The sequence below is a fragment of the Maylandia zebra genome, linkage group LG7 (assembly GCF_041146795.1).
Source record: "Maylandia zebra isolate NMK-2024a linkage group LG7, Mzebra_GT3a, whole genome shotgun sequence".
NCBI lineage: Eukaryota > Metazoa > Chordata > Actinopteri > Cichliformes > Cichlidae > Maylandia > Maylandia zebra.
Window position 1 is genome coordinate 57,841,692 of NC_135173.1, and position 12,823 is coordinate 57,854,514.

General features: G+C 40.1%; 1 protein-coding gene across 10 annotated transcripts in view; it reads left to right on the forward strand.

Annotated features, from left to right (window-relative positions):
* The window catches only part of rasgrf2a (Ras protein-specific guanine nucleotide-releasing factor 2a), a 51,381-nt gene that overhangs the window by 4,026 nt on the left and 34,532 nt on the right, over positions 1 to 12,823 (forward strand). For all 10 annotated transcript variants that reach the window (XR_013099557.1, XM_076886769.1, XM_076886770.1 and 7 more), the window contains exon 2: positions 6,943 to 7,049. Coding sequence is in view for 9 of the 10 variants with exons in the window: in XM_076886769.1 (XP_076742884.1) it covers positions 6,943 to 7,049 (107 nt within the window). In the remaining variant the exon portion in view is untranslated. The remainder of the gene's footprint in view (positions 1 to 6,942; positions 7,050 to 12,823) is intronic.

Consider the following 12,823-nt stretch of genomic DNA (forward strand, 5'->3'; position numbering starts at 1 on the left):
ATGTGTATTGCATAGTATAAAAAGTAGCCCAGACCGCAGCTTATGTCCTCAGAGAGACGAAGGAAGTAACACAGCACCATTGTCCTGCAGGTCAGGTCGTGTTGAAAGTGGTCCTGGCTGTAAGCGGGAGCTCTCATGTTTGCATCTGTGCATAGCAGACTGATGAAGTGTTTTTTTGTGAGTGAACGCAGTGATGCTCGATGCAGGGCAAGGCAGCTTACAGCTCCCTATTTCTCACTCTGTCTGTCCCTGTCCGTCTGTTCGTCTCACTTATTGTTATCCTTGTGCTTAAAGCAGGCTTGTGACCGGGGAAGCCGCATTAGCAATGCAAGGATGCTGCACAAGCCTTGATGGTTATGTAACCCCCACCCTACCCCCCAACGCACACAAACAAGCCCTTAAGCCTCTCTGGTCTGTAGCCGACACACGCTAGCAAGTGTCCCTCACCCGCTTTTTGTTACATCATTACTATACAGACCTGCTTTCTCTCTGTGGCACCCTTTTAGCAAACTATATTGTCAGACATAGGAAAGGAAAAAACTGATATTCAGCAAGTAATTTATATGTTTATTTGACCCATATCTCATGGATTAGAGGGTTGTGACTTTGTTAAGGACTTAATGTTTGGCAAATACAGACTATAATGACTTAAATACAACTCAGTTTAGTAACATACCCATGTATGGGCTGGAGGAGCCAGAGATTCATCTCCTACCTCCGGATTGGTAGATGATCTCTACTGCCTGACCTCAGAGAAAATCTATCGTATTTCTCTGAATTAATAAAATAGTAATTTTCCTGGAAAATTAGTGCATAACCATGTTCAAATTTCTGCAGTCGTATTGGGTTAAGTTGTCCTTGAGAAAAAACAGCAATTTATTTTGAATTCATATTAATTTATTAAATAAAAAACAGAGTTTGTCATGTGAATGCACCTCTGCAGTTTCTACTTTTAACATATTGCCTATTGAAAGTTTGTGTCACTCCTGGATAATTCTTTTTTTTAACGTTTTGTTGTATTTTTTTTCCTCCTGAGCCCGTAGGGTCCCTTATGTTTATGAGCTTACCAGTGTGGAACATTGGTAAGACCGTAAAATATAACGCAGGGGTGTGTGTTAAAGCTCAGTTTTAATTATTTTTTTATGACAAATGCAACAATACAAGTTATTTTATGTGAAATGTTGAAATACAGGGTTTAGCTAAGGTAGTTAGAGACATGCTAAAGTTTTCAGGTTACTGTAAGGTTATTTTTGTGTGTCTTTTGCTTTTAAATGGATAAGTACTCCTAAAACTGCCATGCAAAGGAGTTTGGTGTATTATGAAATCCAAGTCTTGATGAACTGCTGTTCCTTGTTACACGTGCTAACCTCATTAGTATGGTTTAGCAAACAGCTGAAGGGACAACGATATGACAAATGAAAAAAAAAGGACTGAAACATGCATTGAGTTACTGGTGACTGCTTTTTGAGTATTTGATGATGGGCTCATTCCTGTCAGACTTTACTTAGTGCATTTTTAAAAAACAAACAAACTTGTAAATGAAATATGAAATTTGAAAATGTGATATGGGATGGATTTTCACTATGATTTAAAGGGATTAGAATCTTGTATTCATGCATAAAGTGAAACAGGTGGAGTCAGGATTTGTATTTGTGTCTTTTCTAAATTATGTATACCCTTGTCAAATGCCCCAGTGAACTTAAACACGATAAGTACTTGTAAAAAATAGATTTAGCCTGCAATATATAGAAGTAGAAGTCCCTACTGAGCTTAAATATTACAGCATATTCATAAGCTTAGGAGTCAATGGTGGTATTGTTGTCTTCAGAAACGACACAAAAAGAGAACAAATTGGCTTTAAAATGAGAAGTTAGGCAGTCTTTTACCGCAGAGGCAGCAGCAATCTATATCAACTGGACGGCCAGCTAATGCTAATGTAAAGAAAAAATCAGCAAAAACCATGTGCATAATTATAATCATACATCCAGATTATACTCAGAAAAATGTGATCAGAGTTCTAAAACTGCAAAGATCTCAGCCTTAGATTGCAGAGGCAAAGTGGGAGAAAACCTGGAGACATTTTCTCTAAATGCAGAAGGGGCTCAGCGACCTCACAGGATAGTTGATTGTGAGCTCACAGAATCCTTAACAAATTTCTATTTATTTTTGAAATTTTCCATTAAGACCTTGCTGTAAAACTAGCTTCACAAACAAATGAATGACTGTGAACATGACCCAGTTGTGTACTGTACATTTTTATTGTTCTGTGCACATCAACACCACCAACCCAGTCAGGACCCAGTCCCATATTTAAGATGGCGAGGCATGATTGTGGAAGCCGCGCAGGTGCGTCCACCTTCCCTGCACAGCACCACAGGCCACGCCCCGCCACATACCCCCATCGCCAGGCCAGGGAGCCATCCGGCTGATCCTGCTCCCCTCCCCCCGCGAGGGGAGCAGGCATCCCTAGCCCCTCTTCCTGCCAACGGCGTGCTACCACCACCACCTGCTACTGCTGCGTGGCCGCCAGCTCGGCCACCATTCTGGCCAGCTCCTCATTCTGCTGGCCCAGTCCTGGGTCTGCCGTGCCTCCCGTCCTGGGTTTTGGCACCACTGTGAACATCCAACCCATGTATCTTTAAAATTAATGTTCTGTATATTTTTATTGTTTTGTGCACATCCACATCAACACCACCAACCCCGAGTCAGGACGCAGTCCCATATGATGGCGGGGCATGATTGTGGATGCCGTGCAGGTTAGTGATGGGTCGTTCGCGAACGAAATGGCTCTTAGAGCCGGTTCTTTGACGTGAACGACGCGAGCCGGCTCCTTATCGCGAGCCGTCACGTGGGTTTTTTTTTTTTTTTTCTTTCTCTCAGCCTCTCTCTCGCACTTTTTTCCCGCTTCACTCTGCACGCGGGCCTTGTGCTTTACGCTGGGCAGAGGGGGGAGGGGCGGTAGTTACACTCAGTAGCACAGGAACAGAGCCAGAGAGAGAGAAAGAGAGGCAGGGACAACAACATTAGAAAGGTATAGTAATCATCCACAACTATTTTCGGTTGCAGATGATAAAGGATTGAGAAAGTTTATTCATGCAGGTCCATATGACAGAGAATATGCATGTTCTTTTAGTTTTCATATTATAATTTATATTTAATTGTGTTGTGGTTTGCAGTGTTTTGTGTGCTTTTCACTTTAAATTTGTGAAAGGAAAAAGCTGAAAATTTAAATAGTTAAAACTTGAAATGTGAATAGTTGATTTTTGTATTATATGATTTATTTATTACATTTTATGTGGAGTGAATAAATAAAAGTATATTTACGGTGGCCCCTAGAGACAAAGCACATACAAACTTCAAATCACGTACGAACTCTGAAGCATGTACAAACTCCAAAACACGTAAAAACACGTACAAACTCCAAAACACGTAAAAACTCCAAAACATGTAAAAACACGTACGAACTCCGAAGCACGTAAAAACTCAGAAGCATATAAAAACTCAGAAGCACCTAAAAACTCAAAACACGTACAAAAGACAACAGAAGTGCTCCAGGATGCTGGGCGCAGTGTTGAGCCTTTGTTATCTTGTGGCTACACAAGCCAGCAAGTACCAACGACCGGATTTGGTGTGTGGTAATAACAGGTAAATGAACTTTTTTTTAAATTATTTGAATATATATATGAGTGCCTGTGTATAAATACACAAACAATACACACATGCTTTCAATTGTGTAATTTAAGTGATCTAGTAGCTCTGCTTTGGAAGTTCAGTTCATGCTAGAAATGTGTTTTGGAGTTTGTACGTGTTTTGTCTCTAGGGGCCACCGCATATATTTATATATAAACATATATAAATAAAACCACTTGTTTTTACGTTAGTAATTCCTTTTGTGCATAATTTTATATTATTGTTAATAATAAATTAATTAAAGCAACAAAACAACCTGAAGAGCCGGTTCGGAGCCGAAAGAGCCGGCTCTTTTTAGTGAGCCGAACCGAAAGAGCCGGATCTCTAAAAAGAGCCGGAAATCCCATCACTAGTGCAGGTGCGTCTGCCTTCCCTGCACCCAAGAGCACGGCACCACAGGCCACGCCCCGCTACAATGACCGTTTTTTTTTTTTTAAATTTTAAAGATACATGGCGCTCCCAAAGTTTTACATGCACAGGCTCATCTGCTGAGTGTCCTCGGCAGTCATGCTGGCTGCCACAATTGCTGCAGAAGCACTAAATAGCACTAAGTAAAATGACTAAAAACCAGAAGTTGAAGTGGGTTTATGATTACCTTGTTCAGTCTTGAAACGATTTAGCTTGATATAGTTTTGCTTTAACACAGCTGGCTTTGTTTTTATATTTGCATTTTTCTACTTCATATTTTATTTAACCTCCTAAGACCCGAACGCTTCCACAGCATGCATTTTGAATTTCTCTTTGATATTTGGGCTGATTGGGGCCCAATGAATGTAAAAACAAAGAATTACCAGATTTTTTCTTTTACCCACTTTTTGTTTCTAAGAAAAATGACATCCACATATGAGGATATTCGTTTAAAATTTTGATAGAACAGTGGCAGTATAATGTCCTCGTAAGTGGATATCAGGCCCTTGTAGAGCAAAACTGAGTATTCGGGTCTAAATAACCAAAAATGTGATGTCCGTATATGTGGACACCAGGTCCATTCATCCATCCGCTTCCGCTTATCCTTTTCAGGGTCACGGGGGGCATTGGAGCCTATCCCAGCTATCATAGGGCGAGAGGCGGGGTACACCCTGGACAGGTCGCCAGTCTGTCACAGGGCCAACACACAGGGACAGACAACCATTCACACGTAGTGACAATTTGGATTATCCAATCAACCTATCCCCACAAGCCGCATGTCTTTGGACGGTGGGAGAGTACCTGGAGGGAACCCACGCAAACACGGGGAGAACATGCAAACTCCACACAGAAAGACCTGATGGTGGAATTGAACTCAGGACCTTCTTGCTGTGCGGCAACAGTGCTAACCACCGTGCCACCGTGCTGCCAGTGAAAATTACGCCCATGTTCATGAAAAGTACTCATTGGTGTCATGGTTTAATTTTGCAACTTTATCTTTGCCTGTCTCTAGAAGTACAAGCCTTGTCAACGCCTTTGTGCAAATCACATAATTTGAACATAGGCATCTAGTAAATGGATAAGAAATACTTTTGAAGTGTAGTTTTCTGTTCTGTGCAGCCATTCCTGTGTAGGTTTCTAGGGATTGTCTTCTTTGAGAATACAATTCCCGACTTTCTCATTCATTTGCTCGAGTCTTGGGAGTTGTTCTAAGGGTCTTAAGACACATTTTTCTCTAGTTTTCTTTCCTGATTCTTTGCAATCTTTTACTCCAAACCTCTTCCAGGAGAGTTCTGTACTGTGTGGCTTTCTTAAGTGACAACTCTTGCTGAAGTTTTACACTGTGTGTGGAGATAACCAAACTAAAGAACATCATTGCACAGAAAAGATTTTCATGGGCTAAAAATGTTGACCCTAGTAATTTTTTTCTGAAATAATAATAATAACAATAATAACAATAATAAGAATACTTTAAAGAAAACTAGTATGTTTAGAATTGCCCTTGTTGAAAATTTTGACAAAACTAGGGGTAATACCCTCCTATTGGGATGTGGACATTTTGGAATGTCCAGACAAAAATACTTAGGGCCTGATATCCACTTACGAGGACATTATACTGCCACTGTTCTATCAAAATTTAAAACGAATGTCCTCATATGTAGATCTCATTTTTCTCAGAAAGAAAAATTAGGTTAAAAAAAAGAAGTGGTAATTCTTTGTTTTTACATTCATCAGGTGCCAATCAGCCCAAATAGCAAAGTAAAATTAAAAATGCATGCTGTGGAAGCGTTCAGGTCTTAGGAGGATACTAATCATTTTGTCCTCATCTTTACAGATGCATGTGTGTAAGTGCATCTGTATGTACTTCGTATTATTTGCACTAATTCTCATTTTGAAGTGGAGTCCTTGTACTCTTCCAATTATTACCTCCACTCATGAGGAAGCAGGTCTGTTTTCTGTGTGCTATTTTAGTGTTACTTGTGCTCTTTGTGCTGTTACTTGGGGCAAGAACTCTGACGAGGAAGCTGAATATGAAAATGTGAACCAAGTGTGGATGTTCCTTAGGGCTGCAGCCAACAGTTATTTTCATTAGTCCGTGTATACAAGGTGTATAACAATTGGCTTAAATTATGGAATTTATCACCGCAGCTGGAGGATGTTCATTCATCTTTTCTACTTTGTTGCCAATAAACAAATAACAGATTTGACACAAAAACTCTAATTTTTGAGACATACAAGGAAAGTGGCTTTTTGAGGCATTTACTTACTGATAAAAAATAATATTTAAGGTGGTTCTAGTTTTCTCTTTTGAGAGATCAGCTTTATAGGACTCTTGTCAAAGACAATTTCTTTCGATTTCCACCATAGAGTTTCAGCTGGATTGAAATCTGGACTGTTTCCTGGCCTTGTCACTGAATTATTTATGTGTCCAACACTAGACCTTTAACAAACAAAAGATAATAGCAACAAAAAATGACATCAAGCAAGAATTCACAAGACAAGTGAAATTAAAAAGGGAAATTAAAAGTGCGTCGGTGTCTCACTCCCATTTCTTCTTGTTGCGTGTTGAAGCTCTACTTGGAACCTTGTTAAGATCCAATCACGCAAAATAGTATTTCTTTTTCCATTTTTCAAGTGGTCTTAATCTTTTGATTTGGACTGTATGTTGCACACATACATTAATGTAGTTTCATTAAACTTGAGTTAAAAACATATAATAATTCTGTCATTGTCTAGATTGTAAGCCTGAATAAACCTGTTGAAAAAAATACTCTGACCTAAGATTAGAGATCTTTTTTCCAAGCATGAAGTCACATTACTTTTTGTCTCTTTTCTTTCACATAGTACTACTTCATGGTCAATTTTGGCCACGATGGGCAGAAACCTCTAGAGATGCGAACAGAGGATGAGTTGGACTGCAATGAATGGGTGGGGGGCATCCAGCAGGCCAGGTATGAAGTGACAAGAGTTTTCACTCTTTTACAATGTTATAAAATATTGTAATTTATGTATTTTCATCTGTATACGACTTGATCTTTCTAATGGCTCCATACTGCAGTGGTTTAGATATTTCCTTGTAAGTGAAAGGTTTTTAGTTTAATTCCAGCCAGCGATTCAAATTTCCCTTGGTTGCATCAGGAAGGGCATGTAGCATAAAACTCTGAAAAATACCTGCTGTAGAGCAAGAGTGTGTTTATTTCCTGTTTTTATGCCTGTCTCATTTGTTCTGTATAGTGTCCTTGGGTATTTTAAAAGGCGCCTTTAAATAAAATGTATTATTATTAAGAGATGGGAAAGCCATGCAGCAAAGGGCTGCAGGTCAGACTCAATCCTGCATTGCTCCACTCAGGCCATGTAACATATGGTTACCAGCTCAACCACTGAGCTAAACCAGCACCAGACGGCTTTACCTGTCTAGCACTTAGAGTCCCCCGAGAGCAGCACTGCCCAGCCTTCTACCTTTCTACCTTTAAAACTCGCCTTCCAGCCAAATGGCTGGTAGGCTTTTAGCTAGGCTTTAGCTTCAGCCAAGTGGAAGCTAAATTGTCTAGTCATTAAATTAGGTTGTTATCTAGGAATTCTGGAGGGGAGTGGGGGTGTGTGAATGAGGGGGTGGGGGAGCTGCTAAAAGCTGTGCACTTCCTTTTGTGTTTCATCTTGATGCATTCTCAATCATCCAGGGAAATAAATCTCTAAAAGTCACCAACTTGGAGTGTTTCAGTTTGCCATCTTAGGGAGAAATCAACACACATGGGTGTATGTCCTTCGTTGCTGAGATTTATTGATAAAAACAGTACAAAAAACCAACCATTTGTACACATATTTACAAATAATAATAAAAAGTGAGTGAGTACATTTCAACATTTTCAGCAATCACTCACAATCCTGGCACTGCCATGGTATCTGTAGTCTGCATTTACCACATGTGTATCTGTAGCAGTGAACACATCGCACAGTGGCATGATTGTTCTTGCATTTGTGTTTGACCTGACACATGGCTCTTTTTCCCGGGCTAGGTGTGGAGGGTTGTGCCCGAAGCAACTGTTCTTTTCTTGCCTTTTTCCCAGCTACATGAGAGTGAGCCAACTCTCTTGCAAGCTCCACCAGGAAGTCCACCCGTCTTTCCTTCGTCCCGGTGTATGCTTGATACAGCACATGTGCATTCAGTGCTGCCATGTCAATCATGTTGTAAAACACGGCAACTGGCCAGTGCCGTGTTCCTCTGCAGACAGTGTACTCCCGAACCATCTGGTCCATCACATCCACGCCACACTTTGTTTTGTTGTAAAGGGTGACAGTGTTTGGCTTCCTTTTGGTAGTGTTGGGAAGCTGGGAAGAAGGCAAGAAAAGAACAGTTGCTTTGGACACAACCCTCCACACCTAGCCCTGGAAAAAGAGCCATGTGTCAGGTCAAACACAAATGCAAGAACAATCATGCCACTGTGCGATGTGTTCACTGCTACAGATACACATGTGGTAAATGCAGACTACAGATACCATGGCAGTGCCAGGATTGTGAGTGATTGCTAAAAATGTTGAAATGTACTCACTCACTTTTTATTATTATTTGTAAATATGTGTACAAATGGTTGGTTTTTTTGTACTGTTTTTATCAATAAATCTCAGCAACAAAGGACATACACCCATGTGTGTTGATTTCTCCCTAAGATGGCAAACTGAAACACTCCAAGTTGGTGACTTTTGGAGATTTATTTCCCTTGATGATTGAGAATGCATCAAGATGAAACACAAAAGGAAGTGCACAGCTTTTAGCAGCTCCCCCACACCCTCAATCACACACCCCCACTCCCCTCCAGAATTCTCATGTAACAACCTAATTTACATATGAATGACTAGCCAATTTAGCTTCCACTTGGCTGAAGCTAAAGCCTAGCTAAACACCTACCAGCCATTTGGCTGGAAGGCGAGTTTTAAAGGTAGAAAAGCCAAATGGCTGCTCTCGGGGGCTCTAAAGCCCTCTGATGCATGAATTATGAAAGCCTTGGTCAAGATTTTTTTCTTAAGTGCTTTTATTCTTCTCAGGACATGAAAAAAAATGTCCAACTCTTTTTTTCCCAAAAATAAGTTTTTTTTATAAAGTTATTAACTTGTCCACTCCAGTGGACTACATGCGCCCGAGCACTTAGCATGAAATACTGTGAATTTACTGTAAAAATTAATTACCTTGTGTTCTATTGTAAATATACAAACACTTGTTTGCTTGTATCCTTTGAAAAACATCTCAGCAATTTTTTTGGAACTTTCAACTCATAAGGCCCCAATGTTTAGACGTAAATAACAAAACCAATCAACAGTCCTAGCTGTGAATCCTACACCTGAATATGGCAAACTATCTCCAACAAGAGAAACATTTTTGAGTCTACACAGTTCTATAACGATGCAGGACAGTATTACCAAGCCCTTATTAGCATGCTGGAAGAAAACACAAACTGACATCTTAGTCTCTGCATCTCCGAACACTTCTATGTTCATCACAGCTAGGCTGTGTGAAAGTTTGCAAAGCATCCAGGGCACAATGGCACACAGCATTGCATGCAGATGTATTTGGTCTTCCGTGTGCACGCAACATCATGGCATCTGTTTGCATTTTTCACCTCGGTCAGTTGGGGCCAGTGATATCCTGTGGCAAACCTGACCTCACAGGCTACTTTGGTGACTGCTCTCCGCTTCACGGGTTGTGGGGTCCCACTGGGTCTTCCTCTTTTGCATTGCTGGAGGGTGAATCTCTTCTCCTGTTACTGACAGTTCTTTCCCATACAAGTTGGTGTTGTATGTTATATTATCAATTAGATCTGCTGGAAACAGATGTCTGAAGAAATCTATGAGATCCTTCCCCTCCACATTCAATTTCCACTCTCCTAGAAAAGGAGGCAAGTCTCCATCAAAGTCATTGTCTTGGACTTTCCAAATATTTTTGCGGGCTTGAGTATGGTCAGGTGCCATGTACCCATCTCCCACAGCTCCCTGATCATGCTGACCTTCCTCTTCATCCTGCCCCTCATCGTTCTCACTTTCTGCATCCTGACTGTTTGTGTCTTCATCATCCGTAGCTCCTATGTCTCTGTTCTGCTCTGGCAGCCACTCATCATCACTGGACTTATCACTGAACTCATCATCACTGCACTCATCAATGAAATCATCATCACTGGAGCTGGATGGAATTTCCTGGACTATTCTGTACCCTGCCTTATTCTTTGCTGCATTTGAAGTCTACAAAATATGATAAAATAATTATTATAGTAACTCAAACTACAGCTGATCTGCACAAAAATATATATTTTAAATGAGTAGTTTATAAATGTAACAATTATATGCTTACTCATAACCAAAACAGTCCCAAAAAACAGTGAGACAATTTATGACTTATGTTAAAAAAAATATAGTGGGTAATGCATGATGTCCACTTCATTGGACACATGGTTCATCATAGTTTTCTACATATTAGACACAACAATTTCTTATTCCAAACAGATAATATCCTTCCCTAGATGTTACTGCATATCATCATTTTTTTTTTTTTTAACCTGTTGGGCTCTTTTAGCATAGAAGGATTGACAGGATATGCCAGCAGTGGTCGGCAGGGGTGACAGTTTGTCTGCCATCTTTGATTCAGAGGAAATTTACTTGCAGTTGCACTAACTGAACACTGAATTGACCTCAATGGAGCATGGCAGCAGAGAGCACTCTAGAGGCTAATATGCAGTTCCACCATAGAAACCAATGCATTAAAGAGATATGTACGTTTTAGTAGCTGTCCACTCCAGTGACCACTATGCATCAGAGGGCTAGGGTAGTTTTAGAGTCTCAAAGTGAACCTTAAAGTAGATAACCCATAAGTAACGCGTAAAAAATTACATCTCACTAATTTAGAAGATCTTTATTTTGTGGAAAAAAGCTTTTTTGCTCTATAAAAAAGCCAACTGTGAAGCTAAGAAGCCGTACTACTCCTCACTGATTGAAAAAAATAAGAAAAACCTTTCTCTCTAGCACTGAAGCCATGCTGGCCAAGAGTCAGAGCTCTGTTGGAACTTAACTAGTAATGACGTCATGAATTTCTTCAGAGGTTTTAACAGTTGCGAAAGAAATGACTCATAAACATCACACATACTATCTATACTATTGATACTAATTTTCTTTCCGCCTGATTGATACTGATTCTGATTCTGAGTTAACTTCAGTAATCATTTCCTCCAAACCATCAACGTGTCTGTTAGAGACCACTCCTTCATTACTGCTCAAAGTCTTACCATTGATTATTGTTTTAATCTTACATATGATATTATATCCATGACACAATATACTATAAGCCAAATGTAAGCACAAAAGTAGTCTAGGTATTAGTTTCCTTGAAAACTTGCACTAAAAGTATAAAATAACTGCTTAACACTTCAGTTTAACAACAACTAAAGTAACTTATCCTTGTAGTTCATCAGCAACCTGCATCCATCATGTAAGTACATAATTACTTTCTATCCACCATTTACTCGTCCAGTTATGGAGGGTAGCTTAATTCAATTCAATTCAAATTTATTTATGCAGCGCCAAATCACAACAACAGTCGCCTCAAGGCGCTTTATATTGTACAGTAGATCCTACAATAATAGATACAGAGAAAAACCCAACAATCATATGACCCCTATGAGCAAGCAGTTTCGCGACAGTGGGAAGGAAAAACTCCCTTTTAACAGGAAGAAACCTCCGGCAGAACCAGTCTCAGGGAGGGGCGGCCATCTGCTGCGACCGGTTGGGAGAGAGACAGAGATTAATAATAAGTACGATTCAATGCAGAGAGGTCTATTAACACATAGTGAGTGAGAAAGGTGACTGGAAAGGAAAAACTCAATGCATCATGGGAATCCCGAGCAGCCTACATCTATTGCAGCATAACTAAGGGAGGATTCAGGGTCACCTGATCCAGCCCTAACTATATGCTTTACAAAAAGGAAAGTTTTAAGCCTAATCTTAAAAGTAGAGATAGTATCTGTCTCCCGAATCCAAACTGGGCTGGTTCCACAGAAGAGGGGCCTGAAAACTGAAGGCTCTCCCTCCCATTCTACTTTTAAATACTCTAGGAACAACAAGTAGGCCTGCAGTGCGAGAGCAAAGTGCTCTAATAGGGTGATATGGTACTACAAGGTCATTAAGATAAGATGGGGCCTGATTATTTAAGACCTTGTATGTGAGGAGCAGGATTTTGAATTCAATTCTGGATTTAACAGGAAGCCAATGAAGGGAAGCCAAAACAGGAGAAATATGCTCTCTGTTTCTAGTCCCTGTCGGTACTCTTGCTGCAGCATTTTGGATTAGCTGAAGGCTTTTCAGGGAGTTTTTAGGACTTCCTGATAATAATGAATTACAGTCGTCCAGCCTGGAAGTAATAAATACATGAACTAGTTTTCCAGCATCACTCTGAGACAGGATATTTCTAATTTTAGAGATGTTGCGCAAATGGAAGAAAGCAGTCTTACATATTTGTTTAATATATGCATTGAAGGACATGTCCTGGTCAAAAATGACTCCAAGGTTCCTCACAGTTTTACAGCTTAGTCAGTGCGAGTGAGATTCGGAGAACCTCAAAAAGTATGCTGTTAGCACAATTCAGTGGAATTCTGAGGTGTGCAGAATAGAGAATAGAGACTGGACTGTCCCCCCTCTCTGTTCCTGAGAGAAATGTTGTCTTTCTTTCTAGGTATTATTGTTTTGT